This window comes from Primulina eburnea, chromosome 14, assembly GCF_022965805.1.
Source record: "Primulina eburnea isolate SZY01 chromosome 14, ASM2296580v1, whole genome shotgun sequence".
Lineage (NCBI taxonomy): Eukaryota > Viridiplantae > Streptophyta > Magnoliopsida > Lamiales > Gesneriaceae > Primulina > Primulina eburnea.
The window spans coordinates 32,310,440-32,324,260 of NC_133114.1; the positions used below are offsets into that span (position 1 = coordinate 32,310,440).

General features: G+C 38.9%; 2 protein-coding genes across 7 annotated transcripts; both read left to right on the forward strand.

The window, feature by feature from the left end:
* Positions 1-278: 278 nt before the first annotated feature.
* On the forward strand, positions 279-3,894 carry LOC140813114 (receptor-like protein kinase HSL1). The gene is made up of 2 exons (XM_073171547.1): positions 279-3,094; positions 3,179-3,894. Exons 1-2 carry the CDS (start codon positions 481-483, stop codon positions 3,568-3,570), a joined length of 3,006 nt encoding a protein of 1,001 aa, XP_073027648.1. The 5' UTR covers positions 279-480; the 3' UTR covers positions 3,571-3,894.
* A 7,049-nt stretch (positions 3,895-10,943) lies between these two features.
* On the forward strand, positions 10,944-13,681 carry LOC140813019 (NAC domain-containing protein 73-like). 6 transcript variants are annotated; one of them, XM_073171424.1, is made up of 5 exons: positions 10,944-11,072; positions 11,148-11,234; positions 11,345-11,552; positions 11,650-11,839; positions 12,825-13,681. In XM_073171424.1, the coding sequence occupies exons 3-5, from the start codon at positions 11,409-11,411 to the stop codon at positions 13,412-13,414; spliced, it is 924 nt and encodes a 307-aa protein (XP_073027525.1). In that variant the 5' UTR covers positions 10,944-11,072; positions 11,148-11,234; positions 11,345-11,408; the 3' UTR covers positions 13,415-13,681. The 6 variants fall into 6 exon arrangements, with proteins under 6 accessions (XP_073027525.1, XP_073027523.1, XP_073027524.1 ...); XM_073171422.1 differs by lacking the exon at positions 11,148-11,234 and having other exon boundaries at positions 10,944-11,098; positions 11,285-11,552; XM_073171423.1 differs by lacking the exon at positions 11,148-11,234 and having other exon boundaries at positions 10,944-11,098; positions 11,322-11,552.
* The last annotated feature ends 140 nt before the right edge of the window (positions 13,682-13,821 follow it).

The window sequence follows — 13,821 nt, forward strand, 5'->3', positions numbered from 1 at the left end:
TTCAAAAGTTACATTAATAACATAAAAGTGGGCGTCGAAGTATGACTATCCAGCATCTTAATAATTCGACCCCCTCCTGTATCCTACATATACACTCAACTTCATTTTGCTCCTTTCTAAATAGAATGATTCGGGGATACTCAATCTATAAGCATGGTGGGAGTGGAGACTTATCTTTAAGAAATCCACCACTATTATTCACACACCCGATTTCATATTGTTGATTGATAATCCAAACATAATTATTGTAAAATGGACCTGGAGAAACAAATGTATATGTATATATATAAGAATATTTTCAAGTCTTTTTCAGACAAGAACACGTCTTAGTTAAGTCAATTCTTTTGCCAATAACGTCTCCCGCCCCACATCTTCTCCAAACCGAAGGAAGACTGTCATTGCATTTCCTGGACCAACAATCTCAAGTATTCAGTTTCACCGCTAAAACAAAGAGACTTACTTCACAGCTGCCACCGGAAAATGCAGCGCCACCTCCATTTCTACCACAATATGCAGTTCCTTCTCCTCCTACTATCTCCGCCCGTCATACTCTGCCTAAACCAAGAAGGGATTTATCTCCAGAGAGCCAGGTTCGGGTTCGATGACCCCAATGCCGTACTCTCCAGCTGGAACCCCCGCGACGAGACCCCATGCAACTGGTACGGCGTCGTCTGCGATCCAACCACAGCATCAGTCATCTCCCTCGACCTCTCGAGCGCCAACATCTCCGGCCCCTTTCCTTCCATTATCTGCCGCATCAAAAACTTATCTTTCATTTCTCTTTACGACAATTTCATAAACTCCACTCTCCCAGATGATCTCGCCACTTGTCAATCATTGCAGCACCTCGATTTAGCACAGAATTACATGACCGGAGCGCTCCCCTCCAAGCTAGCGGATCTCCCAAACTTAAAGTATCTGGATTTGACTGGAAATAACTTTTCCGGCAGTATCCCCGAAAGCTTTGGAATGTTTCAGAAACTCGAGGTGTTATCGTTGATGGAGAATTTAATGGAAGGGACAATTCCGTATTCTCTTGGGAATGTTTCGACGCTGAAGCAGCTTAATCTTTCCTACAACCCATTCACTCCTGGTCGGATACCGCCGGAGCTTGGCAATCTTACGAGTCTTGAAGTGCTGTGGTTGACGGAAACTAATTTAATCGGGGAAATTCCGGATTCACTTGGCCGACTCGGTAGGCTCGCCGACTTAGACCTGGCGTACAACTCGTTGACGGGTTCGATTCCGGGTTCGATCACTGAGTTGACCAGCGTAGTTCAGTTGGAGCTGTATAATAACTCATTGACGGGCGAGCTTCCAAGCACAGGGTGGGAAAAGATGACGTCACTGAGACGGCTGGATGCTTCCATGAACGGGTTGACTGGGTTGATCCCCGCTGAGTTGTGCTCGTTGCCCCTCGAGTCACTTAACCTGTACCAGAACCATTTGCGAGGGGAATTGCCCGTGGGAATTTCAAATTCCCCTAATTTGTACGAGTTGAGGCTCTTCCAAAATCAATTATCGGGAGAACTACCTCAGAATCTTGGTAAAATCTCGCCTTTAAGGTGGATTGATGTTTCAACCAATGGATTTTCTGGTCATATTCCGGAAAATTTGTGCTTTATGGGGTTGCTCGAAGAGTTGTTAATCATAGAGAATTCTTTTTCCGGCGTTATCCCGTTCACACTCGCTTCTTGCACGAGCTTGCAGCGCGTGAGATTGGGGCATAACAAGTTTTCCGGAGACGTTCCTGCAGGATTTTGGAGTCTTCCTCGCGTGTCATTACTTGAGCTTATAAACAACTCATTTTCTGGTGGAATTGCGAAAACTATTGCTGGCGCATCCAATTTGTCTCAGTTGGTTTTGTCGGAGAATAATTTTTCCGGCAATGTTCCAGAGGAGATCGGATTATTAGAAAATTTAATGGAGTTTTCGGGCTATCACAACGGCTTTTCAGGTTCTTTACCCAGCAGTATCGTGAATCTTGGTCAGTTAGTAAAGTTTGATCTTCATGACAATGGCTTATCTGGTAAAATTCCAAATGGAATTCATTCTTGGGAGAAGCTAAATGAGCTGAATTTGGCAAATAATGATCTTTCGGGTGCCATTCCAGATGATATTGGGAGTTTAGCTCTTTTAAATTATCTGGATTTATCCGGAAACCAATTTGACGGCAAAATCCCAGCTGGGTTGCAGAACTTGAAACTTAATCGGCTCAACTTATCTAATAATCGTCTCTCTGGAGACATTCCACCATTGTATGCCAAGGGAATGTATAAAGATAGCTTTTTAGGCAATCCTGGATTATGTGGAGATATAGCTGGTTTGTGTAATGGAAGAAGTGAAGTAAAAAACATAGGCTACGTTTGGTTACTAAGATCAATCTTCATCCTTTCTGGATTGGTGCTTATCGTTGGCCTGGTATGGTTTTGCTCGAGGTACAGGAAAATCAAGAAGGCGAAAAGATCAATTGATAGATCAAAATGGACATTAATGTCATTCCACAAACTGGGATTCGGCGAGGACGAGATAATGGACTCCCTCGATGAAGATAACGTGATTGGAAGTGGGTCATCTGGTAAGGTTTACAAGGTGGTTCTGAGCAACGGTGAGGCTGTAGCTGTGAAAAAACTTTGGGGACATTCAAAACTGCGCAATGATGATGAAGATGTTGAAAAGGGCAAACTTAAAAGTGATGGTTTTGATGCCGAGGTTGAAACATTAGGGAAGATTAGGCACAAGAATATCATCAAGCTGTGGTGTTGTTGCACGACCTGGGATTGCAAACTTCTGGTTTACGAGTACATGCCTAACGGGAGCCTTTATGATTTGCTTCATAGCACAAAAAGTGGCTTACTGGACTGGCCGATAAGGTTTAAGATAATGCTGGATTCTGCGGAGGGGCTATCTTATTTACATCACGATTGTGTGCCTCCAATTGTTCATAGAGATGTGAAGTCGAATAATATATTGTTAGATGCAGAATATGGAGCCCGGGTTGCAGATTTTGGTGTCGCAAAAGTGGTTGATGCAAATGGAAAAGTTGTTCAATCAATGTCTGTAATTGCAGGTTCTTGTGGATACATTGCACCAGGTTAGCAACTTAATATATTTCAATGTCATCTGTTGCGAATTATTTCCTTTTTTCTTGTTAATGAAATTACACCGGTATTTGCAGAATATGCCCACACCCTACGAGTGAATGAGAAGAGTGATACGTACAGTTTTGGTGTAGTTATTCTCGAGCTGCTAACGGGGAAGCTTCCTGTTGATCCCGAGTTTGGGGAGAAGGATTTGGTAAGATGGGTATGTTTCACATTAGATCAGAAAGGGATAGATCATATTATCGACCCAAAACTCGATTCATGTTTTAAAGATGAAATACGCAAAGTATTGAATATTGGCCTCCTCTGCACCAGCCCACTTCCCATTAATCGTCCATCTATGAGACGAGTAGTGAAAATGTTGCAAGAAATTAGCGCTGGAAACCAGCCAACAACTGCTGGGAAAGATGGCAAACTTACACCGTATTACTACGAAGATGCTTCGGATCAGGGAAGTGTAGCCTGACTGACGGGTTTTAGATGTACGATGTTTTCGGTTATAAGGTGAAAAGATAAAACTGAAGAGGAGTTGAGGCCTCTCTGCAAAATGCAAATGAATCAATCAATACCTTTCATTGTCTCTTGGAGGAATTTTTATCTGTGGAATCATTCTATGTGGAATCATTCTATCAGGTGAATTTTTTTCATCTAAGCAGTACTTATCAGTTGGCCGTTGGAGAGATAAGTTGGTGCCTTTAATGGCAAATACTAGACATTTATGCAGGCTAGAAAAAACTCCTACCTTGTGAGTTTCTATCCGTTCTTGTATATCAGTTATTTATTGCAACCACCGAGTTTTCTCCTACTGTCAGATTAACATTTAAATACCTTGTGAGGTCACTATGTACCGTCTAAAATTCAAGTGTGTTTCGGCTGTCAAAACGGGCTAGGCTCGACCAGCCCGCCACGTAATAGTTGCTGCACATGTAACTCAAATTGTGGTACAGTGGTAGTTTCTAAATTTCATTAAAATATGATTTCGGGTTTAAAAATATCTTTTGAGGTTAAGGAATTAATTTTTTTAATTTTCTGAAATTCTCTTATTGAAATTCCAAAAGGTTATTGTAGTGACCCGTTCCAGAATCACCTACTAATCAAAAACTAAGCATGCAATTAACCTAATTAACAATAATCAGAGATAACAGCGGAAAAGTCAACAACAAAACCGATTATACAACCCAATCGAAGTCTAGAATAACTCAAAATAAAATATCCAATACAACCATATCGAATCAAAACAATACCGATAAACTAAACCAACCAGCTACTCAACGTCCTCCTCCTGCTCCTCCTGAGCTGTCCAACCTGAGGCCTGCCCCGAGGGAATGGGGTGTCCAAGAATAAACAAAACCGAGGACGTGAGCGATAAGAACGCCCAGTACAAAAGTATGAGTATACAGACATATATGAAATGCACATGCTATGATCATGATACCGGGGTAGTCAAGAAACAGGAGTCACAAAAGGATCTCAACAATGCTCAGTCTAGAGGCGCCAAGTGGATAGTGCCGCGCGGTACACCTCTGGGTCACTGCATCCACTACAAGACAGACGTGGACCTAAAATGTCCCGGACCACCGAAGCCCTCCCGACCCGTCGGCCACTGTGTACTCTCGGTGTCCATGCGTCCACAAGACAGGGCTGAGCGGCCCCAAGATATAGCTTATCTCGAAAGAGATACAGCTCAACAGTAAAGGCTATCTCAAAGGAGGTACGGCTCAACATGAAATGCAACGTGCAGTAATAAACGTGACATAATAGCATGCATCATATGACATATATCAATGCACCACATAATCATGCAACACATATAAGAATGTATACTCAACCAGGATATCTCGGATAGTACTTTCGTACCTCTATCACAGCAAATCCTAATCCACTGGAACAACCAGACAACAGGTCTAATCCAAGCCTATTCATCAAGTGAAAACCATCACTAAACTTATCTACCAGACTTAACTAGATAATCCTGAGATAAATACTGATAAAATTCCAAACCTTCGTCCGTCGCTAGCCCGCTGATGCCGCTAGCTCCCAACTAGAGCACAGCTCTGCTACAAGACCAGCAGCTCCCCGCTAGTGCCCAAATCTCGGAACAAGACTAGAACCTGTCAGAAACGACTGAAATGCTACGGAATTCTCTGAATTGGCGAGTCAAAAATGAGGAAATCCGACCACTATTTATAGGCCATGTTCGGATCCTCCGAACACTACTTCGGAACGTCCGAACGCTACGTGTCCATTGGCTCTTGACAGCTCATGATCGGATCCTCCGATCATACACTTCGGAACGTCCGAACTCCCACGTGTCGATCAACTCTTGACACCTAATGATCGGATCCAACGAACTCACTTCGGACCTTCCGAACTCTTCGGTGCTTCCGAACCATCTTCGGTCCGTCCGATCATGACTCGGTCAAAATTACACATTAAACCTTCTTAATCACCAATAATCCGTTAATTACCCAATTTGGAATTCGGGCTACTACATTCTCCCCCCCTTAAAAATGATTTCGTCCTCGAAATCAGGCTTAGAGAATGAACAAAATGAATAACAATCATTGTTATTACATCTCAGACACACCAAACACTTGGCTACAAACTGGTAAACACTTCTCTTCATACCTTTCCACCAAAACTTGGTTTTCAAATCCTTATACATTTCCATGCTTCCAGGGTGGATACTCAACTTACTCCTATGAGCTTGAGATAAAATCTCGTCTCTCAATTTAGAATCTTCTGGAACTACGATTCTTCCTGACAGACACAAGGTTCCATCTGTTTGGATTGCAAAACCAGATGTGTGGTCTCCGTTAGCTAACCTTGCTAACTGTTGTTTCAACTCTTTTATCTCTGTTGGTGCCAATCTTCATTAAATCTATAATGTTGACACGGTTCCTACGTTTCCTTTCATCATGATCTCGGTGACGTCCTCCGTCACGATCTCTACGACGATGTTCTCGGCCAGCCTCATCTTCGCCATAACGGCCATGTCCCACACTACCGTGACTGCTTCCATCTCCTGACATCTGAAAGGAAACTAAAATCAACTCCTAAATCCTCAAAACAGAATTACTAATGTCCCAAAAATCTTTGCATGCTCTGATACCATAAATGTAGTGACCCGTTCCAGAATCACCTACTAATCAAAAACTAAGCATGCAATTAACCTAATTAACAATAATCAGAGATAACAGCGGAAAAGTCAACAACAAAACCGATTATACAACCCAATCGAAGTCTAGAATAACTCAAAATAAAATATCCAATACAACCATATCGAATCAAAACAATACCGATAAACTAAACCAACCAGCTACTCAACGTCCTCCTCCTGCTCCTCCTGAGCTGTCCAACCTGAGGCCTGCCCCGAGGGAATGGGGTGTCCAAGAATAAACAAAACCGAGGACGTGAGCGATAAGAACGCCCAGTACAAAAGTATGAGTATACAGACCTATATGAAATGCACATGCTATGATCATGATACCGGGGTAGTCAAGAAACAGGAGTCACAAAAGGATCTCAACAATGCTCAGTCTAGAGGCGCCAAGTGGATAGTGCCGCGCGGTACACCTCTGGGTCACTGCATCCACTACAAGACAGACGTGGACCTAAAATGTCCCGGACCACCGAAGCCCTCCCGACCCGTCGGCCACTGTGTACTCTCGGTGTCCATGCGTCCACAAGACAGGGCTGAGCGGCCCCAAGATATAGCTTATCTCGAAAGAGATACAGCTCAACAGTAAAGGCTATCTCAAAGGAGGTACGGCTCAACATGAAATGCAACGTGCAGTAATAAACGTGACATAATAGCATGCATCATATGACATATATCAATGCACCACATAATCATGCAACACATATAAGAATGTATACTCAACCAGGATATCTCGGATAGTACTTTCGTACCTCTATCACAGCAAATCCTAATCCACTGGAACAACCAGACAACAGGTCTAATCCAAGCCTATTCATCAAGTGAAAACCATCACTAAACTTATCTACCAGACTTAACTAGATAATCCTGAGATAAATACTGATAAAATTCCAAACCTTCGTCCGTCGCTAGCCCGCTGATGCCGCTAGCTCCCAACTAGAGCACAGCTCTGCTACAAGACCAGCAGCTCCCCGCTAGTGCCCAAATCTCGGAACAAGACTAGAACCTGTCAGAAACGACTGAAATGCTACGGAATTCTCTGAATTGGCGAGTCAAAAATGAGGAAATCCGACCACTATTTATAGGCCATGTTCGGATCCTCCGAACACTACTTCGGAACGTCCGAACGCTACGTGTCCATTGGCTCTTGACAGCTCATGATCGGATCCTCCGATCATACACTTCGGAACGTCCGAACTCCCACGTGTCGATCAACTCTTGACACCTAATGATCGGATCCAACGAACTCACTTCGGACCTTCCGAACTCTTCGGTGCTTCCGAACCATCTTCGGTCCGTCCGATCATGACTCGGTCAAAATTACACATTAAACCTTCTTAATCACCAATAATCCGTTAATTACCCAATTTGGAATTCGGGCTACTACAGTTATGTTCAACTCATATAGGGCGGCGGAACACTCAAAAAACTTAAATTGAAAAAATAATGTGTCGGTAATATTATTGTTGCTAGATCATGTAAATACAACAATGGATCGGATTGATTATTTATTAAAATAATATAATTAATTAATATCTATCCTTGACAAAAATTAGTTTAGTAATCTCAAAATTTTAAAACCTAGGTGTGATATTGATTAATATAAATTGAATTCAGTCAATTTTTATCTCAAAATAAATGGGATAATTCCTACTATTTCGCAATTAATTATGAAATAATGGTACCTAATAAATTCGATAATCTTGCAAGAGTACTTTTTAGTCTTTAGCATCTCCAGTTCGAATTGGACCCACTCGGCAATACATATGTGGTGAGAAAAATAGAGCTAGAGTGGACTGGGTAGCCTCGACCCGACTCAAACCTATCCCCGGCCCCAGACAGTTGGACTTATTTCTTTGAAGGCCCAAATAATTGCAAGTCCGGCTCATTTTAATATGAATTTAGGTAAAAAAAAAATTGTAAAAGAAGTCCAAAATATCAAACCTAATAACATTCAAGTATTCAAACGCAGATGGGGGATTACTGGAGTTGTTTTAACTATTAATTTTCAGTGTATTAAATGAATTTGTTAATAGCATCTCGATTTTCTTGTTCAAAACCTTTATTTTATGATGTCAACCTACTTTGATCCCTAACCTGAAGCTTTGCCAAGATACGCGCGGTTAATTAACAAGATGTTACAGTTGGGTATTGCCATCACCGCAAATCCAATTATTATCATTGATTAAATATGTTGAGTTAATGTTTGCTATTGATTATTGGATTTGTTACAAGGTACAGTTGAACAAAACCGTAGTGAATTTTTTTTGGAGCTTCCAAAATATATTAATGGAAATGAGAAGAAACCAAATTGAGTGGCTTATCAAATCAAATAACCTGACATTTCCTAACCTATAATCTTAGCAAGTATAGTTCTGCACCACTTCTTACCTGATCGAACCTCAAAGAGCACACGTTTACGTGAAGAATAAATGAACAAATTTAATAACCTTTTCCTTTCACATTCCAGTTGTAAGTGTTACCCATTTGGGTGCATGTGCTCATCTTGCTTCATCGCCTTGATTAGTTCCGTAGAGAAACAATCATATAATTCTCAAGGAAAATGAGTTATGGTGACGTTACAATCATCTATTATGTAGTATTATGTCTCCTGTCAATTTGTATTATGAGTTTTGCTCACACACTTTTCCTTCTCTGCAAGCAGAATCCATTAATAAAGCCGAAAGAAATTAGATGGCTAGTGATTCCTAGTGATTTCAAGCCATTATTTAGATTGGCTAGGGTTGCATTGGCTTGTGTTGGAAATTGTAGGAAAAATAGACCAGCTATGGGTCAAGTGGCTTCTATTTTGAGCAATTTGGAGTTGGAGCTAACTTGTTGATTATTGTTTAACCATGGCCTAAAAGTGTATATTTTTCGTCAACCTATGGTTCAAGGTGTGCTTCATGGAATTTTTCAAAGCTGAACTGACTAAATGAAAATGCGATTGAACATAAATATTTAAAATTTGATAATTTTTGGATCACACAATTATTAATGCTAGAATGCAGTATTGTCAGGGTCATGCTATGACGGTTTAAAATGAAGCTTTCAATTAAAGCAAGAAAACATCCAAAGCTTGCAGTTAAATGGACTTGTGGAATAATAAGATTTCCAAACTTGGAATTAAAATTTTGACATTACCCGAAAATAATAGGCCTATTCCATACGTAAATGTACGTAAACCCTAATTCCAGAGAAGCTTTCTCGTTAAGCTTTCTGTTGCGTAGCTTCATTGGGAAGGTTTTGTTCAGCATCACGCACTGGATGAAAGTGACACCCAATAAATTATCAAACGTATTTATCTTTTATGTCGGCTGAATATTCTAAAATTATTTTGCTGACATAATCATCTCCACTTAATTACCTCTTAATTTGTTATATTTTCCACAATATCAATATAACTCATGTTTGATGCAGCCTCAACGACTGGTCCAATACAATGCATTACTACTATGCATGAGTTTATAGATGGAATTAAATTTAAATATCTCCGAGTGTTTACCTAGGTGCATCGAAGGATGACGATTGTGAGTTCTATCGTCTTAAAAAGGAAAAGAAAAGAAGGAAAGCTTAATTTTTTCTGTTAGAATGAGCGCATCTCAAAACAACTAAACAAACAAGTAACTAGAAGTTTTCATGTTCCACAGATAAAGAAGACACAATAACAATCTATGCCAGTACTTCTACGTACTTGATGTATGATGCATCCATATAATGAATTTGTGAGTGTTGTGTGGGAAAGAGAAACTAAAGTGTATGTCCTGAAATTGAAAACATAGTGATAGAATTGAAATGACATTATGCCTTGCTTGAAAGGAGAAGTCTACGCCAAGAAATTAACAGAAAGAGTATATAAGGAAAATTACAGAGTTTAGGTATAAAACTATAAATAATTGGCTATTTTCATATTAGTTGGCACGTATATATTGTAACACCATTTGTATTTGTTTAAGTTTTACAGTGGACAAAGCACTTGAACTGAAGAAGAAGCTTTAGGGGGACTCTAAATGGACACTTGAGCTGAAGCCCTTTCACTCTCCTTAGCTTAGGTAAAGAGGTGAAACGTCCCTCCATGTCTTATAGAATCAGCTCTTGCCCTTTATCCACTCTATCCCTAAGTAACTTATTCCTTCTTCATTTGATCATTCTGATGGAAATTTTTTTAGGTGTATAAATACATACATGTGTGTGTGTGTGTGTGTGTTTCTTTTTGTAAAAATAATAAATTAAGGGCCAGTGATTTTTAACCATATTAATCAATATATTCAAAACACTACACCACATTATAGTAGATAAATCGTGTGTTCAAATTTACTTCTAATCTAAAACTTTGAAGGTCATCAAAATTTTATTTATAGCATTTACACTTTAAAAAAATGATTTAAATAATACGAAGAGTTCAATTTGATTGATAGTTATTATTTATGTGGTCTAACTAATGCTATTATAGGTCGGTGTAAAAATTTAGAAACAGTTCACATTTTCATACTTTTGCAAGAATAAAGCGATCATTACATAGCCACGATATGTATGAAAATGGTGAAGAAAAAAGAGAGATCGAACAAATACTGAATTAATGTATATTACAAAACAAAGGTAAAACTTGACGTCCAAGCAACCAAATATTTTTTTAATACATACACATAATCCTTCATTCTTTTTGTGCAATACTACAATATAATTTAGCAACCATATCTCTCGCCCCACCTCTCTTTGAAGGTTTCTTACTGCGAATTCAAAACCTGTTCCAATTTCAGAACTCCAGTGAAGAAAGTACCCAAAGACTACCGGAAAATTCAGTTCAAGTAATTATTGAACACGAAGCTGTGATGTAATTTTCATTATATATGTATCCATAATATATAGTTATCTGTTTTCAGTGTGTATGTTTGCGGCAGTGGAGTCAAAGGAGGGACAATTTTCGCTGCCTCTGTTCTAGTTTTTCCCTCTATAACCATATATTTGTTGTATTTATTCTTCTATCCCCTAAATTCTTATAGAAAAATCTTGGTTCTAGGTATGTTTGCTTGTTGATCAGTAATATGTGTTCTCAGAAATAATTCGGTTCCGAATTCAGAGAGGTGGAGGAAACTGCAGAAGAAACCCCGAAGTGGGATGGGCATAAGATCCGTATAGAAGAAATGACATGGTGCGATAATGACCAAGAAGCTGCCCTCCAAATTATCTCGTCTTCTAAAGACAACACCGTCTCTTATCCAAATGATGATCAACCCAAGACTTTAGTCTGCCCTTCATGTGGCCACACCATGAAACTCCAAGATCAGGTTCAGCTATTAAAATTTCTTTGATTTTATCAATTAAATTTATGGTAATATTCCTGGGAAAAATGAAATTTTATTTCATGTAAAAACATTGAGTTAGACTGGGCTTCAAGATTTGCCGGGACTACCAGCGGGGGTGAAGTTTGATCCATCTGATCAAGAAATCCTTCACCATTTGGAAGCCAAAGTGTTCGCTCATACACGGAAACGCCATCCTTTAATTGATGAATTTATTCCCACAATAGACGGTGAAAATGGAATTTGCTACACTCATCCTGAGAAGTTGCCAGGTTGTACATTTTTTTCGCCGCCGCAATTTGATTTTTCTTGTCGAGATAAGAACATGCGTATACGTAAAAGAAAAGTTATATTTGTGCAAATCAGTAATTACATATATATCTTAAAAACCCTAATTTGCTTTTGAAAATTTGGAAGCGTCTGGACTTTCAAATTTTAATATAGCTATAACATTTATATCTTCATTTTAGATATAATTAAGAAAACTACTTTCTTGGTCATGCATGTTTTTTTTTTCGATTTTATGTTGTTTAATTTCAATTTGGGCTATGTATCTTTAAATTTTGGTCATTTTTCATCGAAAGTGCAGTGACGCTACATACATCAGCGTCATATCGGAGCCACGTAGATGTCATATCAACGCCACGTCGGAAAATGACTAAAATTGTAAAAACAACAAAGATAACGGACCAAAACTGAAATTTGATAACATAGAAATTAAAAATGGTAGAGAGGCTTATACATGACTAATATTGCAATTTTTTCGATATAATTTGAACATAGTAAATAAATTATTGACTATTACTTGTCTGATCATATGCTAGCAAGCATTAATCCGGTTGATTCTGTATTTATTACACCTGATTGTGCATGTACATTAATCGTGGATTAACAAATATTAGCTAATGAAATATTTTATTTGATAATTTTTTATTTTCATATACATTTCAAGATAAAACTATAATAATTCACAAACTTCAACCGGTATCATGTTCCATTATCCACTATTTTTCATTGAAGATGTCTATGTCAGACCGTTTCACGGGCCTATATCTATGAGACAGATTGATCCAACCCATATCTATCATGAAAAATAATATTTTTACACGTCAGTTTTACAAAATTGACCCGGTCTCGCAAGTGATTTTGTGTTTTTCATTTTATATCTAACGTACCACAGATTTTGCTGAAGTTCTTGACCTGTATTTACTCAGCATCTAATCGTCTTCTGTAAATTCTCATTGAATATACATACAGGAGTTAGCAAAGATGGCCAAGTGCGCCATTTTTTCCACAGACCCTCCAAAGCATACACAACTGGTACACGAAAAAGGCGGAAAGTCCACACAGACGCCGATGGTGGCGAAACAAGGTGGCATAAAACAGGCAAGACGAGGCCAGTTAATTCGACCGCTGGCAATGTCAAAGGCTACAAAAAGATACTAGTCCTCTACACCAACTATGGCCGCCAAAGAAAGCCCGAAAAGACAAATTGGGTGATGCATCAATATCATTTAGGAGACAATGAAGAGGAAAAGGATGGAGAACTAGTTGTCTCTAAAGTATTCTACCAAACACAGCCTAGACAGTGTGGATCATCTAGCATGAAAGAGGCACTCACGAATCCTGATATATCGAGAGCTTCAAGCCAGAACAAAGATAACACTTTCACGAAAATTGGCGGTTTTGTTGAGTACTACAATCCTCCACCCTTTATTTCATACAGCATTGGAAGCCAACATCAAGCTAATAGAGACAGCTCGCCTCAGATTATTCCTAATTTGGTTGTTGATGGTGATGGATCAACTTTATTTCATATTCCTTCAAGTGCAAGCAAAGGCAAATGAGGAAGGTTATTAAAAATTCCGAGGAAAAAAACAGAACATTTGTTGTTAATAAGTTATAACAATGATCGATGAGGAAACTTGTGGTGCTGGCAGAAGATATGCTCGTCGGTGGGAGCAATTATAATTTAATATCGAGGAGAAATTAGTCACGCTGAATAAATGATTAATATTTAATTATCTTCCAAAGATCCTGTGTTTTATAATTTAATGTATAGTGCAGACTTCTTAAAATATGATGTTATCGTGAGAAAATATTATACATTTCCTTCTAATGATTTAAATAAGTTGTACATTGTCAGAGTCCAGAAAGTGTCAATATGTCCATATATTGAATCACCCTGCAACCAGGAAAGGGAAAAAAAATAAAATAAAATAAAATAAAATAAAAAATAAGACTATCAAATTAA